At 31.7% G+C, this 19,839-nt stretch overlaps 1 protein-coding gene across 3 annotated transcripts in view; it reads left to right on the forward strand.

Moving 5' to 3' along the window:
• The first annotated feature begins 1,457 nt into the window (after positions 1–1,457).
• LOC140052596 (endophilin-A2-like) overlaps positions 1,458–19,839 on the forward strand; it is a 39,817-nt gene continuing 21,435 nt past the window's right edge. For 2 of the 3 annotated variants that reach the window (XM_072098231.1, XM_072098232.1), the window contains exons 1-10: positions 1,458–1,633; positions 6,427–6,495; positions 7,226–7,298; positions 7,765–7,881; positions 8,324–8,457; positions 10,689–10,756; positions 13,938–13,972; positions 15,381–15,481; positions 15,990–16,093; positions 16,570–16,718. In XM_072098231.1, the coding sequence (XP_071954332.1) occupies positions 1,589–1,633; positions 6,427–6,495; positions 7,226–7,298; positions 7,765–7,881; positions 8,324–8,457; positions 10,689–10,756; positions 13,938–13,972; positions 15,381–15,481; positions 15,990–16,093; positions 16,570–16,718 (895 nt within the window). In that variant the 5' untranslated portion in view covers positions 1,458–1,588. The remainder of the gene's footprint in view (positions 1,634–6,426; positions 6,496–7,225; positions 7,299–7,764; positions 7,882–8,323; positions 8,458–10,688; positions 10,757–13,937; positions 13,973–15,380; positions 15,482–15,989; positions 16,094–16,569; positions 16,719–19,839) is intronic. The other variant, XM_072098234.1, reaches the window with a different exon arrangement.

The following is a 19,839-nucleotide window of genomic DNA, read 5'->3' on the forward strand; positions in this document are numbered from 1 at the left end:
TACTAATTGGGAGAAAATCATATTGTACCATATCATATTATATCCATTCTTTAAATTCATATTCTTTATCCAAAACTAAATTGGTATAGTAAAACACAGTGCTAGCAATTTATCATATTATTAAATGTTTCATATTCTTTATCATTGTGTTTTACTCTAATAAAATTGGTATAGTAAAACACAGTGCTAAATTGCTATGTGAATGTCATTTATCATATTTTTAAATGTTTCCTATTCTTTATCATTGTGTTTAACTCTAACCAAATTGGTTATAGTAAAACACAGTGCTAAATTGCTATGTAAATGTAATTTATCATATTATTAAATGTTTCCTATTCTTTATCATTGTGTTTTACTCTAACCAAATTGGTTATAGTAAAACACAGTGATAAATTGCTATGTAAATGTAATTTATCATATTATTAAATGTTTCCTATTCTTTATCATTGTGTTTTACTCTAACCAAATTGGTTATAGTAAAACACAGTGATAAATTGCTATGTAAATGTAATTTATCATGTTATTAAATGTTTCCTATTCTTTATCGTTGAGTTTTACTCTAATCAAATTGGTTATAGTAAAACACAGTGCTAAATTGCTATGTAAATGTCATTTATCATATTATTAAATGTTTCCTATCCTTTATCATTGTGTTTTACTCTAACCAAATTGGTTATAGTAAAACATTGTGCTAAATTGCTATGTAAATGTTATATATCATATTATTAAATGTTTCCTATTCTTTATGATTGTGTTTTACTCTAATCTGATTGGTTATAGTAAAACACAGTGCTAAATTGCTATGTGAATGTCATTTATCATGTTATTAAATGTTTCCTATTCTTTATCATTGTGCTTTACTCTAACCAAATTAGTTATAGTAAAACACAGTGCTAAATTGCTATGTAAATGTCATTTATCATGTTATTAAATGTTTCTTATTCTTTATCATTGTGTTTTACTCTAACCAAATTGGTTATAGTAAAACACAGTGCTAAATTGCTATGTAAATGTAATTTATCATATTATTAAATGTTTCCTATTCTTTATCATTGTGTTTTACTCTAACCAAATTGGTTATAATTTATTTAATTTCATTTCAAAAGACATTTACCTAAATTTATATTTAAATGTCATTTATCAAATTATTAAATGTTTCCTAATATTTATCTGGTTATATAGTAAAACACTGTGCTAAATTGCTATTGTATTAAGGACGAGTTCCGAGAAGATGTATTCAAAGCTACAACCAATCAGAACAGTGTTAATCAATATAGTCCATGGCTACAACCAATCAGAAACGTCCAAATCGCAATAACCCCTAGGCTAATAGAAATTATTGGTCCGAGTAGCCTTTTCAACCAGACGTTGCGAGGTTTAAAAAGTAAAACATGATTTACTCGCCAGTTTGGTATAGTTTATATACCTGAATATACCTCGCAGAATAGAAGCAAGAAGGAGGTACCGTTTCATTAAAACACAACACAGTACGAATCGGATTTTTACGTTATTTTTTCAGGTCGAAATAAAGTTTGTTTATGCTGTAACATTAACGTCATCGTTGTAGAAGAAACAAACAATAACCATCATGTCTTTCTCTGGATTAAAAAAACAAATAAACAAGGCGAATCAGGTAAGACCGTCTACTGCCTACCTAGTAGGCTAGTCCTATAGGCCTACTAGAGAACTTTGAAGAGGCCTAGCCTAGCTAGTAGGCCTAGCTAGCCAGGCTACCTAGGCCCTATAGACCCTAGTTGTAGGCCTACTAATCTATCTATTACTAACTAGGTCTACAGTAGGCTTAGTCTAGGCTAGGCTAAAACCATTTTCTAGGCCTTACTCTACTTTCTACTACTACTATGCCTAGAGGGTAGGCTAGGCTAGAGTAGAATGCTAGCTCTAGGCTATCTATCTAGGCCTAGGGCTAGTCTTTTTCCGCTGCAACTGCTGGCTGGCCCTACTTTAGCTGATTTTTTATTAGTTTGTTATGAATATAAAGGATAATTGGTATAGAGAGTTTTGCAAAAAACATGTGAATATAGGCCTAGGCCTAATCTTGGATAAACAACAAAACAAAAGTTCATATTAATAAATTTGTTTTTCAGATCTGTCAATTGTGTAAATATAGCCATATTACAGTATAATATTTAATTAGGCCTAAAAAAGCCTTGATAACTCTCTCATAAGTAGGTCATGTTTGCCTGGACCTGGTAATGGTATTTCCATAACAAATTGAAGGTAAAGAAAGAGATTAAAATTTGTACTATTACAGTAATGAAATGATTAAAAGTTGTTTAATTAATTTTGGTGAAATTGATTTCTGATACATTCAGATATTCAGATTTTTATTCATTACATACTTTTGAAAAAAATTACAAATGCAATGGTATAAATAAGGAATACATAGTAAACATTGTAGTAATTTATTATATACTGTAGTGTGCATGGTAATTATTAATAATATTTTCTTTCGTTTTGCATAATACATCTGTTTTATCAATATATGTGCGCTTGGAAATTCATTATGAAAAATGTATGATTCATTCAAACTTAAGTTGGTATTTAGAGGTCATACATGAACAGTTGAAAATCTAGTAGTTGCTAAAAATATTGAAATGTTTATACTTTATAGTGGATTTTAAAAATATTGTATCCTTAATAGGCCTATGAATAGTGACTGATTGATTTAATGTTATTAAAATGAAATAATATCATAAACACAACAAAACAATAAACTGTTAGTTAGTGTGGGCAAAATAAATAAATATTTAATACTAGTGACACATTTAAAATGAATATAATAAAATCTAACTGATACACAATGATACAGATGTAAAATATATTAAAATCTGAAACTGTGAGTGTGAAGTACAGTACTGTAGTTTAATTGAACTGGTTACCATACTGTAGGCAAAACTAATATTTTTATTGATTTTAAATACAGTATATACATAGTTGCTTCATCGTGTTTGTTTACGATGGTTACCTATAGAGAAAAATTAACTTTGCAGAGTTATGGAACAATTTACCTTCTGACATCGACAACTCTATTTCAATAAAAACGTTTTCTTCCAAACTTAAGAAATACCTAAGTATTGCTAAGTATTGATCTCTTTTTTTTTTATTCCGGCAATTTTTACGAGTATCATTTGTCAGTACTTGGTCAGGATTTGATTAGGTGTCTTTCTGTTGATCGTGTTTTTTTTTCCTCCTTTTGCTGTCTTGTTATGTCCCTGTCCTTACGTCCTGTATTTTAAATCCTATTTTCTTGAATTTTAGTTCGCTTTACCTGAGTCTGTAAATAGGCGGGCCCGCCACAAGATTTCTATCTTCTTGGGCACTGCCTACTTCCTCTTATTGATTAATGTATACTTTTTTTTAGCATCAATTGCCTTGTTATAAATTTTACTGGAATTTATTATGTTTACCTCATTTTCTTGAAGGAAGAAATAAATTGAATTGAATTGAAAAATAAATACCAAATATCAATAATACAGTAATCACCAGTACGGTTGGTAAAGTTTCAACCTGACCACTTTTTTAAAGCGGCCTTTGACAACCCAGAGATTGTTCCTTTTCCTTGCCACCACACCACTTTATTTGGACCACTTTATTTGGACCACTTTATTTGGACCACTTTTATTCGCTACATCACCTTATGTATTCTAAAGTGTTGACTCAAAATGGTAACTTGTATTGTATACTGTAATAATAGAGCACCTTTTAATACTTTCTAATTGATTTCTTGATTTCTTGATTTCTTTCTAATTGATATGTTACTAACCTTGATATACTAATTTCATAATATTACTCATGGCAACATTCGATGCTTGTGGTTTGAGTAGGAAGGAATAGATCGTTTAACTTCCCTAAATGGTTGTTCATTGACAATAGACTGGCAAGCCTTTATAATCACGGTATAAGAATCATATGTTTTAAACCAATATTTTCAATTTGTGGTCATCATGTCCGTCCATAAGATCTTGTTTATTAATATTACTTATGAATTTAAGTAATTTGTATGGTAATAAATATAGTAGATACTACTAACCTAAAGTATGGTTTGTGGTATACCATGTAATTTTTTTTTCTTACACTGGGGATCTAGTTAAATTTGATTGGTTTGATTTGAATGTTTTGGTTAGTTAAAGTTCTGAAGTAAGCTTGCTTGGCAAAGTAAAGTTGAAGCAAATCACAAGCACAATTAAGCATCAGCCTCACTTTGCCAACTAACAGACATGTCAACTTTACCAACTTCCTTGTTAGGAAATACATGGTGTTATACAAATCTTTACTTTACTATATAATCTACAGTATTATGCATACAGCTTCTATAGGGTCCAAACAAACCCTCCTTTTTTCTGTACCCTTTTTTCAAAGTATAGATACAGTTAGTATAATATGGTAAAGTCCTAAAACTAGCCTACAGGAGTTGTAGGTTTTTGCATTTTGATAGAAAACAAACCACCTATTAACCCCCTTGTCAATGGCCTTGCTAATTGGTGTAGTAAAGATTAGATATGCTGTCAAGTTGAGTCAATTGGCACGGGTTCAAGGCTCTCCTTGACCATTTTTCTGATATGTAATTGTAAAACTAGAGTTCCAGTGTAAAGTACCTATACTATGGCTTGTGTACATGCACTGTACACTAGCTTACCCAGTGCATCTTTCCAAGGAGTTAGTGGTTACGGTACAATACCTCGGTTTCCCGGTCCATGTCTGTCGTTGTGAATTAACGAATGAGCGCTAATTAATGGCAGATGTATGACATGAAGAATATTGTTGTGTACATCGTCCATACATGTACAGTGTAATTTAGCCAGGTTATTTCCTGTACATATAGGTTTAATACTTTTGTAAAACCAGAAATAATAAACCTTTCGACCGGATGATAGAATTTTATATGGCTAACTGTAATAATTATAGGCTACATATTCTTTAATAAATATAATTATGATAGGGATGTTTTTACTAACTACTATTAGTACTATCTAGTAGTATTAGTACCTTTAAGTAAAGGTTTATGATGCATACCGTAAATCCACTTTGTGTTTACTTTCATCAAATATTGCACTGGTGAATGGTTCCCATTTACATGCTAATTTTATCTTTAAAGGAAGGATATTATCTGGTACAATATGATTGTTCTCAGATTCTATTGTAATATAGCCTCACATCACAATCACATCACTAGGTCAACAAGTTGAACGGCAGTGCTGCAGTAAACCAAGGATTACTGTACATATTTGTTACATTTTTATTATTTACGATATATTCAAAATGAAAATGTCTACTGTTTTTATTTTATTAAACTAAATTGCACATAAAAGCACAAGCCTGAATTGCATATTAACACTATAAAACAAACAATTTATAGATAAAAATAAATGAAAAGAAATCCAACATTCTATTGATATAATATTGTTAATACTGATTATCAGTTGTTTGTAGTGTTTTTAAGTTATAACAGTAAATGTTTTAAATAAGCAATGAAACAATTTACCAAAAATAAAAATGAATGCACACTAACTGTTTTTTTAACAAGAAATATGTTCTGGAATTCTGCACACATTGCTTGGCAGGCCTAATTCATTTAAAACAAATAGTTTTTTGATTTCTCAATATTATACTTATAGTGTCAATACAGTATACTTACTATTCTTTCAACGTCGAATTAATTTAATGCTTTTTGTCATAAATAGAGTACATTTTTAACTATTTAAATTAGTGAAATCCTATGGGAGAAGATGAGTACAAAATGATAAAGGAGATTCAGTGTTTATTGAAAAACAAAAACAAGACAAACTGCAAATTTACATTCCTCATTTGACAGAGTTTAATTGTATGATGATAAACCCTGAGGATATTCAGTTGATATCATAATCTATTACTACACTGTAAACTATTGTTCTTCTGTCTTGTTTATTATGTCCTACATTTTTTTAGACCTATCCATCCATTCATTGTATTATGATAATATACGTACCTGTATATTGGTATGGTTATTTCTGATACAGTAATATTACTCTACTCTAAGTATATAAATAAAACTTTTTTTTTCCACAAAGGGCTTTTTTTTTTAAACATCATTATTAATATAAGCCAAGCTAGTTAAGGATATTTATTTTATCTTTACATAAGAAAGTTGTAAGGCTTCAGGAGAAGACTTAATACTATACTATTACCCACTTTTACAGACCAGTAATACTTTAGTTAGCATAAATCTATTTTTTGATTAATAAAATTATGATTTTTTACCCATATTATATATATATATGCTGCTACCTCTTGACTGCGTTGAGTCTTCACAGATGACAGTGCCTTCTTGATTACTTTGTAGTACTACTGTATGTTTTCTCCTTGTACACTAACTGTACCATTTAAAGTATTCTCACATTTTCTTCCTACCATACGTTGTTCTTTCAGTATATGAGTGAGAAGATTGGAGGAGCAGAAAAAACTAAAATGGATGAAGATTTTATTGAACTAGAAAAGGTTTGTTGAACAAATATTCGATAATTTCTTTAGATCTGTAAACCTATATGAAGGTGTGGCAGTTGGCTAATTACAAAAATCTTTTCCTTCCAATTTTCATGTTGTAAACAAAAAAAAACAGATATGGTGAGTGGTACTATAATCTATGAGTGTAAACCCACAATATCCCTTTCCCCAAAAAGTGAAGGACAAATATGAACAAATTAATTTTCAGGGGAACACCCCTACCTGTCAATGGAACATTCTGCTATGGGGGAACATGCTAACATATCACCATCATCATTTCTTTTCATTCTGTTTCTGAGAACAGTATGGAGGAAAAATAACGGGAAAATGTATTACAGTAAATCAACATTTTTCTATAGAGGAAGAACATAAAGTACTCTAAATGATTGGAAATTTATTAGAAGTGAAAGCAGATTATGTTCACATATTAGTTATGTTATTATTATTAATAAAGGAAAATGTTTCTAGAATATAGTGCAACGTTTATAATAAAAACAAGCACCAAGATCGAGAGGATATACTGTGATTATAATACCAAACAGACATACAGTTGAAACAAGGTCAAAGGGCAGGAAATCTCCTGTCTAGATTAGAATTAACATGGGAATTATTATACAGTAATTGCCCGTATGAAAATTTCTATTATTTTTTTTTATTAAATGAGCAGAATTAAGAGAAATTGATGTAATGTAACATTTTCAATTAAAAATGTTTTTTTTTATAGAAAATTGAACAAACTGAAAGTGCCGTCGATGATCTAATGGCAAAAACATCTGATTTCCTTCAGCCTAATCCAGGTTTGACAATTAACAGCTTTTACACTGTTTCTTCATGGAAAAAAAACGTTTTAAAAGATGAATGTAGGCATTTTCGACTGGGTTGTTTTGAGCAGCCTATAATCTGATCCTCAATCTCCTCACTGTTCATGTGCAAGCATTGGGAGTAGATCATTGCAAGGTGTTTGCGAGTGACCGGTCAAATATGCCTAGTGTCTTTATACCAAATATACCAAATATAAAATAAATTTTAAAGAATCTAAAAGAAACACAAATTGAACCTACAGAACCTGGACTGAAGGACGAACAAAGTTTCATAAAAACAATAAACTATAGAACTATGAAATAATTTATCTGTTTTTCTAATATCAATGTACATGATTCAAATATTGACATCCAAAATTGAATCCTGACCCATAGAACAGGATTAGTATTGATGTGATTAGTGTTCGTTTACCCTTACTTTTTTTCGATACACATTTAACAGCTGCCAGAATCAAACTTCAGATGAGAGCAAAGGGTAGCCGGTACCCTCAGGTTGAAACTGCTTTGGGAGAAACTATGATTAAGGGTGGAACAGAGCTAGGAGAAGATTCCTCATTCGGTAAGACACATAACCTTTCAAATATTGTCCTGAAAACAAATTATTTTGTTGAATAGGCCATTTTAATATCACCAAATATTAAAGTAAAAAAAACAAATCATATCAGTGTCTGTGAAATGGTGGCTTGGTGTTGCTTGCCTACCAATCCCATAGTGCCTGGTTCAAATCCTGTCAGAGTTCCAGGATTTTTCTGATGCCCAATACAATGCCACAACCTAGGCCTCACTTTGTTTACAAAGCATAAAATTGGCGAGTCAGTATTTTCTTACATTTTAATTCTATTTTCATAAGATACATCATTATGTAATAACAGTAGAATGCACTTATGCTGGAGAAACTTAAATAAACCCAGAGGGTTTGTCCATCCACATGTTTTAATATTTAGAAGAATCATTGGTCAGAAGGTTTTTGACCATAATTACCTTCCATACTTATTTTCCAGGTCAAGCTCTTAATGATTGTGGTGAAGCCATGAAACAACTTGGAGATGTAAAAGACCATCTGGATTTGCAAGTTCGAACCAACTTCATAGATCCTCTTAACCACCTCAAAACCAAAGATCTTAAGGAAGTCAATGTATGAAAATTGTTTATCATTTAACTTGATAATGTGTGTTTCTTTCCTTTTTCATATCCATCCATCATGTTTCTTTATAATTTATTTATTTATTGCTAATTATTTAACAATTGTTTGATTGTTGAATGTTTGCCCTACTTTGATATAATTTTACTTTATTGTTATACATTTAAGTGGTTAGTGGCCAAGCGGTTAAGACATTGGAACCGTAATACCTTGCCATATTAACATCGGTAAGGGTTGAGCCTCACTCGCTCCATGGTTCTGGTGGTAGAACGAGTCTTCTCAGATAAGGACTATAAACCGTAGGTCCAGTGTACACATCTGGCTCGTGTGCACTTTAAAGAACCCTTTCGAGACTTAATTGTTGATCGTGGGCCCCTGCACTGGATGCATTCTTGCTTTGGCATGATGGCAAAGAACGCCTAAAGAAAGCACACAAACACACACCTAACAGAGTATCTCGTTCCTAACGTACTATGTTACAGTGGTTACGCCTGACTGATTCTTTTGTATTGCCTACTCTATGCCGGTGAAAAGTCCCGGTATGAGAAAAATTTCTGCCTCGTGCGTAGACGAGGCAACGATTTGCAACGTATCAACAACAATTAACTAGTCTAACGGTATTTTTACCCTGTTAGATTAACAAAACAGGGCAAGGTTTTCCAACATATTAATCCTTATACAATGTATAGTATATAAGAGATCAACTTAGCCTCGGCTAGCTTCTTAAGGTTCGTATTTTCTTCCTCGTTTGTGACGTATTGCAACGTTCTCAAACTTCGTGACTTGTCTTCGTGACAGTACCAAAAGAAATGATGACGGTAACACGTGGGAGTGGTCCCACAAGGGGGCGCTAGAGCGGACTGTACCATTCTTAATGAGGTGAATTCGGGTAAAATTCTTCTTTTCGTAATTGTTTCGCACTTCGTGGTAAAGGGCTATTGTCGGGTTTATTCAGGTAAGCAGGCACGTAATAGACTACCAACACCATTTGTGGTTTGTGTATTTTGAGACGAGTAGGTAGTTACTCCGGTATACACACAGCCACTGTCACTCTTCAAGAGGACCCCTTGATTGTCAGCATACGCTGTTTAAGGTCACAATAAAAATAAAAGAAGAACATTTGCAAACAATTTGCAGGTAACAGTTGAACCTAAAACCTCCAGATCACTAGCATGGCATTCATACTTCTAAACCACTGAGCTTTCCCTGATGGCTAGGGTTAGATTTGAGCCCAACGAATGATAATTTTTACTTCTGATTTTAAACAAATTAACTTCGCTCCCTAAAGTAACAATGCAACTTTGCAATATGAAATTAATAATAATTAATTTTCAATAAAGAAAAAGACATTATTGAGAAAAAATTATTTTTTATTACAATGTTTTCCGCAATAAATCATCTATATTGTTCCATCCTATATACTGGAAAATTAGATTAGAATAAAAAAGAAACTACAATATTCAGCTCTACTGACTATAGTAATATCTATCTGTTCATTCTCGCTATCTATAAGAATAACATCCTGACTCGGACCTAATTAAAGTATCTGTATATTCTCCCCAAAGACCAAACAGAGTTCACGTCGATAGACCGAACTGTGATGTCATGTCTAGCGCAAAATTGACTTTCCTTGTTCTTAATCTAGGATATGAAAAGGATGACAATTATAAATAAATTTCCTTCTGTTATTCGTGACTCATTGTGTAAACCTGTAGATTACATAATTATTGATAATATAGAATAGAAACATAGATTAAATTATATTATTATATAAATTAAATTGTTAGTAATAATTACATTTTTTTTTCTCTTTAATAACTGTGTCTTGGTTTTTGTTTTGTTCAAACACTTCAATTCAATTAATTTTGCTTTAACTGTATTTATAATTAATAATAATTTGTTTGAATAAAAGTACTGATATATTATTCACCTCTGCCTGTAAAGTCTACACTATCAAACATGCCCATATATAGACATGATGATGTCATATCACTACCATATTTGGCCGTATCACTTACCATATTTGGGCACATCATACTTTTTCAAACTATTTTTGTAGTGTAGACAGAGTTTTAGACAATCAGCTTGTAAAATATTTGTAAGAATTGCAAAAAATGTATTTTAAAGTTATTTATTTATGTAAAGATTATCCCAAAATGACAATGTAGATAATGATAATTTCTCTTATTGAAAGTAATAATTCATGAATTTTTGACATTTTATAGTATCACCGAAAGAAAGTTGATTCCAGACGTCTGGACTTTGACTTTAAGAAAAAGAAACAAGCTAAAGGTATTATGAATAATCTTTTTTAAACTTTATCATCAACTGAAATTCTCTTTATGTACATTCTCAGAAAGTTCCATATATGTGGATATTCATAAATATTTATTTAAAAAAAATTACTATATAAAATTACAAATGCAGCTTATAGTCCTTTATTCAATTGAGATACCATTTCCAAAAATCAGTTTCTATCCATTCCCTTAAATACCTGAATATTAATTATACTATAACAGTTATTCATGATCCTACTGTATTAGTTAAAGCTATGTTGCGCTTGCTACCTATAAAATCTTACGATTGATATACAGTAATATAATAATGCCATCTTGTGGCCCCAAGTCAAATTAAACGATTCTCTTTTGTCACTTTGACAATTCCCAAGTTGAAATTAATAGCAAGAATGATACCCACTTTTACATCACCTTTAATACCAAACTTGGGAGTTTGCACACACCGGGGTGTCAACTGTCAAACACTGGCATTTTATATGGTGCCCACTCTGATACGCGCATACTCCAGAGTTTTGCTAGGTGATATAAAATAAGTATTATCGTTCATTAATACATGCATTCGCTTAAGAATACGCATACTAAATTCTTTATTCTCTGGGTTAGCAGGTGCTCAATTGATTGTCATTCTTTAACTGCTCTTTGCACTATGGTTCAGATTATACTAATCAATTGTTGTTCTATTATCATTATAACCACTACTTGTACATCCTGTGTTGGTTCAGACAAGTAACAAATGTTGTTTATTTATGAATCACTGTACTACATTGAAATGTCATGTCAACATGATTTGAATTTGTCAGTCTTATTAAGTACCATCACTTGCCATTATAAGCGTTGAAACACCGGTTCTCATCAGATCACAGAAGTTTTAACTTAAAAGCATTGTTGGGCCTGGTTAGAGCTTGGATGGGAGACCATTTGGGAATACCGGGTGCTGTATCTGGGGTTTTGTTAGGCATTAGAAATCAGCACTCTTATGGAAGACCCTAATATCTGCCTCAGACGTATTTGCCGATGAGAAGCCCTTGATCAATGATAGGACCAATCAATGTGCTTTAAACTGTCCTGGCTTAGTTTCAAATTAGTTGTAAAACTAATTGACATTGTCGTTTGCGACATACGTCGGCCATAAACTAAACACTTGCCATTTCAAAAACATGAGTGAACAATGCACGTAAGGGCGCAGTGTGTTGGAGGTTGAATTACTGATTGTGAGATTGTAAGTTTGAATCCATTTCGTTGCTTGTATCCTTATACAAGACACTTGCATTTGCCTCTCTCACCCGAGGTCATTTCACCATAACCACTTTGCAATTCATTTTACCTTCACTCACTCACTAACATTTGTATATATCATTCTTTTTTTTTCACTTCTTTGCTGTGTCACTTCATCTCGTTTCACCACACAGGAGGTAATTTATCTTTTTTATTCACCATTTTCTTCTAAATCTATATAGAGCTAATGTTATAAATAGGGAGTTTTCGCTTTGTCACGACCTGTGGTGACCTAATTAGGAATCAAGTAAGGAAGCATGTTCCCACATGTTTCCCCCCTGCCCCCTCAATTCTTCTTGAAGGTCATGACAAATCGAAAACTCTTTTGAAAAACTGACTTTCTCAAAATTTTTCTATGGTATTTTTTGAGAAATCAAAATTACATAAGTAATTAATCTGTTTCAATATTTGTCAAAATCGTCATACCTACCATTTGTTTAATTGTCTTGCCATTGTTACAGTTAAATTTAGTTTTACTTTCATTTTCAGAAAAGTGGTTTAAAAACAATATGTTTATGTTTTTCTACAATTAAATATAAATTGTTATTCTGTCTAATGTAAACAATTATATTGTTGTTTTACAATTTGTTTTTGTTTAGTATTTTAAAAACTTTTGTCTAATGTAAATTTGAATTTGTTTTCATTATTTTTTATGTTATAAAGCAATATTTGTCTTTTAGACTTGATAATATGTACACAGTTTAAACACTCTCCTAATATAAATGAATAAGTTACATTCACAAACACTTGGAGGTCTGCACCATTTTGTTAAATAATGGAAAATCATATAAGGAAGAGTTGTCTTCTATTTCCGTGTAAAATGGAACAAGTGTGTACCTTGACAGTGCTCCTTTACTTCTAACTATACTAATACTGTAGTTTTCTATTCCAAAACATTATAACATTTCTGACTAATAATAATAATAATATTACTACTTTTCAAAGCACTATGTTCAATACCGAAACTGATATGTGATCTTTACTTTCATTTTGCTTTTTGAAAAAAATTACCTATTTGGAATAATTTAATCTGAAAAGCTTTTAGAATATGTTAATGATGCATGTCATAATTTATGGTTATTAGAATATTATTATCATTATATCCGTTTCAAATGTCTGTAAAATGTACTTATATTTCATTAACTTAATTTTTGTAATATCAATTATTAATCAATACCAAATCTCGTTCATTTATGGCGATCATTTTTAGTATTAAAAAAATTCATTAAAGTTCTTCCCTACACAGAAACTCTGAAAATCAGAGTCTTTCCTACTGTACTATATAAATGTATTCTGAAACCAGACTTTGCAGGAAATATATCTAGGCACTTGGGCCAGCCCAAAGTTGCTTGGTTTTAATGATAGAAGAGTACATTTTGTTTGCGAGTTTTTTGTTTGTTTTTTTTTTCATTGCATACTGCTAATTCACACTGATTTCTCGTCTTAGTTGGCAACACTGGTAATTTTTGGTTTGTTTTTTGCACAAACAATTTTAGGTTATTTTTAGTTTTTTTTTTTTTTAAAGCATGCCAGACTAGCCATACTAATGATGAGTTTTGTTTGTAATCAAGTGCTTGGCATGGTCACATGTAAAAGGAGATGATTTAATTATTTGTTTGATTACTGTTTTTATGTTACTTTCATTAATATTATTATTGATTGTCCAGAATAGGAATTTCTTCAAGGGACTTTACTATTACTGTGTAAAGACAATAATAATAACAATAGCAATTTGATATAACAAAATACTTATTGCAATAACATGTTTGAAAGTTATATTAATTTGTTTTTTATTATTTTATATAAATACTATATTAAAGACCATGATTACAGTAGGATATTCCTTGTTAAAATATTAAACTCCTTTTTTTCTTTGCTGCCAAAATATGTTATTATTGGGGTAGTTTTCGGTATGTTGGGTACTATTAGTTCAGAAGGTAGGCCTCACTGTCTAAATGTCTAACGATTCTAAAAGCACGAAATAACCACCACTGCATATGTTTTAATACATTAATTGTGAACATTGTTTGGTTCAGCTTTGAATGCATCCCTTCTATTTGTTTATGTATTATTTAAATATTTACACTTACAAATGTTATTAAATTAATTTCCTAGCCTTGTATTGTAGACAAACGAACTATGAACTATCAGGTTTTGCGGTGAATCAAATACTATATAATCATACAGTATAGTCATGCCAATGTAGTTCCTATAACCAAAACCTTGCAGATGAAAGATGAATATCTAAATACAATGTTACTCAGTGGTTACAAATAGACAATTAGAATTTAGCGTCATGGATGTGCCTGCAAGGGCCTTCATATTAATGTTAGGGGTCATAGTGTAGGTTCCTGGGGCCAAAGTTTCATGGAGCTCTACGGGATGTTAAATCTCTTCTTTTTAATCTTACTTTTTATTTTTTCTTTATTTTTTAAAAATATGATGTGATATTGATAATGAATTCATTTTCTAACACAAGAATAATTTATTACAATAACTTTTGAGAACATTGCAAAATCATTTGCTGTGATATTTATGATAGTACTATTTGCTGATTGCAGGATGAATTTATATTAAATATATAGTGTTAATGTGAGGCTTAATGAGTGGATTAAAACAATTCAACTCTGATACTAGGTCAGAATTGAACCCTATAGACAAGCATGTTAACCAAGAAGCTACAGATCCACTAACTAGCTATTGTGTGAAAGAGTGTGGTCATACTGTAGATAGGCTAGTGGGAAATTTAATGAATGTATCTGAAAATTGGGTGTAAATTGTGTTGGCTATATTTTTACTGAAAATCATCTTAGTATTTTATAGTTTTTTTTGCCTGCTTGAAAGTAGTTTACTAACAATACATTAACAAGGATGCAAAAATTATGTATGCTTTTCTTTAAAAACTTAAGTGCATGTTGTTTTAAAAGATTTAAAAAGTTAAACAAAATTATGATTAAATAGAATTTGTGTACTTAATTTTATGCTTGTATATGAATACCTTTATACTTTTATTTCTCTATAAGATAACTACTTTGACCAAAATCAAAGATGTTTTGCTGTATTGTGTTGCCTAAAGCTTGGTTCCCACTAGGATGCATTGCACACATATAAGCCGCAACGCAAGCGAATTAAACAATCAAACGTGATAATTCAAACTGTTGCTTGTGATTGGTCAATTTATTTTGTGTTGCGGCTTACCTCTTTGTGTTACGTCCTAGTATCAAACAAGCTTTAAAAGCATTTATTAATCTCTACTATTACTAATATTGATTGTTTTTAACTATATAGTAATAACTCCGTTAAAGATATAATTTTGTTGATTAAATTATTTCTATTTGGTTTTAGGGTCGAATTTGCCAGAGGAAGAAGTTCGAACAGCTGAGGAGAAATTTGAAGAGTCACTCAGATTAGCTGAAGACGGAATGAGGCATGTCATCGAAAATGATGTAAGTTCTCTCACTACTCTATTATAATGGGAACCCGGATTCATATTTATATCCGCTTTTTTTTAATAACCATTTAAATCAAAGCAGGGTGGATCAGATATAACATATACAACAATATTCAAGGATTCCTTTATGTTGAGTGCTGGTACCAAACAGTGCTCATTCGTCTGTTCACGACAGGGATTGATATAGATCAGTGCACCAGGTTAAGCTCATACTCTTCCCAAAAATGTACCGGGTTCTTTAAAGTACACACAAACCAGATGTTTTCACTGAATATGGACAGTTTTAAGTACTTATCCGAGAAGAATTGTTGGTTAAGAAGATTCTTCAACCTGTACCAATTATGTGGCTATGGTTTGCGGGAACCCTGCCATACCTGCTCAGTCACTTGACTTATTAGTAGCAGAAGACATTAACCTGTATACATAAGACTTAATAATTCCTATTATCACTTAAGTATTTTTTTATTAAACCATTGATTTTGATTTTTTTTTTTTGGCATCAGGTTGAACAAGTCGCACAACTGGATGCATTTGTCCAGGCCTTGTTAGAGTACCACACACAGTCAATAGAGATACTTGACAACCTTAAAGATTCATTAAGTAACAGGTTAGTTGATTAACAATAGAGTAATCATATTATCAGAAACAACTTCTAATGTTAAGCAAATGATTAATCAAGTACCTTACTTAAGTCCTGTCTACACTATCACATTTTATGGGACAAAAAAAAATGTGATGTGCCCATATATGGACATGGTGACATCATATCACTACCATATCTGGGCATGTCACACTTTTTGTCACACTAGTTTGATAGTGTAGACAGAGCTTTAGGTTTACTTAGGTGACTAAATTCCTCTGTATTCAAATCCAATTAGTTCAATCTTGGTACTTTATTACAAAGATAAAGATATTATATTACCAGACCTTGTCTTTTTAAAATTATAGGTGTGCTACAAATTGCACTCCTCAATACATTTAGGGATGCTGTAGGTGTGCTGTTTGTACTTTGGTGTGTAGAAGTTTACCTCACCTCAAAAGAAAAGACCTGTGTTACATTACTATTTTTATAATATATTTTAGAAAAACAGAAGCAGAAAACCGTCCTCGAATGGACCGTAAACCACTCAGGGCATCTAAGAATTCTTACAATAACGACTTGAATGGGGCAACAAAAGAGGAGAGCCAGCCAGATTCAAGGTACACAGCTGCACCATCTCAAGCACCACCAAGTAAGTAGTACTTTATCATCAACCTTCTGTTCCCAACAATGTGTCCCCTTAATAGGGGGTATCCCTTAAATAGGGTTTGCTATAGAGTTAACACATACATTTCCCCTCATTTCACAGTTTAAGTAAAAATAGGGGGTCATTTATTTCTCTACATTCATTTCAAGGCTAGGTGTTCCCTTAAAATGGTGTAGTTAAGAAAAGGAGGCTAAGGAGGATTAGATAATATTATCTATGTCTTAGCTTATAATGGTTCTCCTTCCTATGTACAATAAATATAGTATCATCATTTAGTGCTTAACGGCCGATTTTTCTTACAAATGTCTGATTACAACATACGTAAATAATTATTTAGTTCAATTCTTTCATTGTTTTGTATTCCCATTGAAACAAGTATCAGATTATTTTCTTTATTTTATAATTTTACTATTTTATTTATGAGCAATATGGCTTAGAAGCATGTGACATTTTCTTTTATATGTATTTCATTAATCTTAATGGAGTATTATTTGATACGTGTATATGTTGTCATGTAAGAATGAACAATTACCTAGTAATAGTATACTGGACTGGCAATCTGTAGCAAAGTGTTACATAGAATTATAATATTTAAAAGTTCACAATAAAGGCTAAAGGTCAAAGCGTGTCAAGTGCGTTTACTATTTGTTTCATACCTGACAAGCAAAGTGCATCAATCTGGTTCAGAATTAGAATTAGGGAAGATGTGGTATTACAGTAAAAGACTGGTAACTCCCAGGGCAGGACTAACTGCAGAATGGTACTGACCATAGAGCAAACAGTTTGACTGAGAAAAGATAGCTACAAACGGACATAAAAATTGAGTTGATGTATGCATTTTAAACTCTATGCTCTTCCATCATGAAGCAGGTTCAGAATTATGTTGTATTACAGTAATAGACTGGTAACTCCCAGGGCAGGACTAACTGCAGAATGGTACTGGCCATAGAGCAAACAGTTTGACTGAGAAAAGATGCAAATAGCTACAAACGGACATAAAAATTTAGTTGATGATGTATGCATTTTAAACTCTATGCTCTTCCATCATGAAGCAGGTTCAGAATTATGTTGTATTACAGTAATAGACTGGTAACTCCCAGGGCAGGACTAACTGCAGAATGGTACTGACCATAGAGCAAACAGTTTGACTGAGAAAATATAGCTACAAACGGACATAAAAATTGAGTTGATGATGTATGCATTTTAAACTCTATGCTCTTCCATCATGAAGCAGGTTCAGAATTATGTTGTATTACAGTAATAGACTGGTAACTCCCAGGGCAGAAATAACAGTAGAATGGCAACTGATCGCAGAGCAGTTTAGAGAGAGGATGAATACAATAGCAATACAATACAAAATAAAAAGTGAGAAACAATGCACTACCTAGGTAGCTCGCGGCGACTGACCTCTCGTGGACGGTCTTGAGGCCTAGCCTAGCTAGGCTTAGTTTTGTAGGCCTAGCTGGTGAATATCGGTAACGTACGAACATCGTACGCTAGCTATATACCTAGCCTGACGTTGTATAGTTGCTGCATTAATTTTCTTTCTATTTTTGCCAGACTTCGTTGATACAAATTGGGGAAAACTGCAAAGTTAGGAGTCTTCCATTTGTTTTGGCCTCACGATCGATCGAAAAGTGGGTGAATTACAGAAGAAAAACAGAAATATCAATCCGCGCTCAATGCATTTTGGGATTTATAGCGGGCCGCTATAATTATTAGAATTGACTTATTTTTCACATTTTTAACCATTTGAAGACGAAAAAAGTTATCGCAATAGGACCATATAGTATTATTTTTAGATTAAATATAGTTTGTGATCTTAAAATAGATCTAAAAAACGTAGGGAAGGTGTCTCTAAACTTAAACTGTGTAGTGCAAATATATACACGTTGGCCTTGTTTTAGTTATAAATTGGCTACCCACCATTTAAATGTATCTACTGCCCTCTAGCATCTAAAAGTCAAAGCAGAATTGCCTTGGGGTTGACAGCCTTTATAATGATTACCTATAGTACAGTGCATCATAAACCATAATAAATAAAGTCATTTTTAATAGATTAATTCTTGATATGTTAAATGGCATAATGAAATGTATACTGAAAAAACGCCAACTACATAGAATTTAAGCAATGGTACACATCTCATAAAATACGTAATCAAAATTACACTGAATGAAATACTACTACAATAATGCAATGAGAACCCACTATGGTAAATAATCATAAACTTTTGTAATTTATATCCACTATATGGATTTATATAAATATAGTTATAGGGAACTACCTTTATAACAGTGGTTCATGACTAATACTTCACATAACAATAGCTACATAATATTAAAACAATTACTGGAAAAATTATAAATACAGAGAACACTAAGTTAAAAGAAAGAAAGTAGGCCTACTTGGGAATGTAATCCTTCACTATGTGGATATGATACACATAATAATAATAATGTATTAAGAACTACTGTACATATTGGTGGCATACTTCACACTACAATATAAATATAGTAATAACAATTACTGGTAAAATAGTTAATACACATACATAAGGAAATATAGGTATTTTTAAGTACTTGGGTGGGTAATACTTTATTGCTTAATAATTTTTAAGTTCGTGTTCATATGTTCTTTCATTGAATGAAGTGAGCCCTCTGTTGTTTATAGACAAAAATTGATTTCATATCCATAAATTAAGCAATAATATTTTTTTTATTGAGTCAATTTAAAGGCCTGTGAAATAGGACAAATCAATCTTATATTCATGGGCGCACCCAAACAATTGTCCGTTTTATTGATATCTCATAAAAATATAATAAAATCGTTAGTCTTACAAAATAATTAAATTATTATGTGGAATTTATGCATAACAATGGAACATAAAAATTGATTTAATTACGACAAAGTTTGTCAAATATTATGCTACTACTGGTGTACTATACATGAATATTGGTCCTACTGACATAGCATGCAAGGCCGTAAAGCAAGATGCTTTAAATATAATTATATACAATATAGACGATCTGTGCAGGGGAATTGGGGTGGGTGGTGAAAATTAAAAAATTTCAGACGAGGCTATAGCTACATCCCTGGCACCGCATT

This window comes from Antedon mediterranea, chromosome 6 (genome assembly GCF_964355755.1).
Source record: "Antedon mediterranea chromosome 6, ecAntMedi1.1, whole genome shotgun sequence".
NCBI classification, from domain to species: domain Eukaryota; kingdom Metazoa; phylum Echinodermata; class Crinoidea; order Comatulida; family Antedonidae; genus Antedon; species Antedon mediterranea.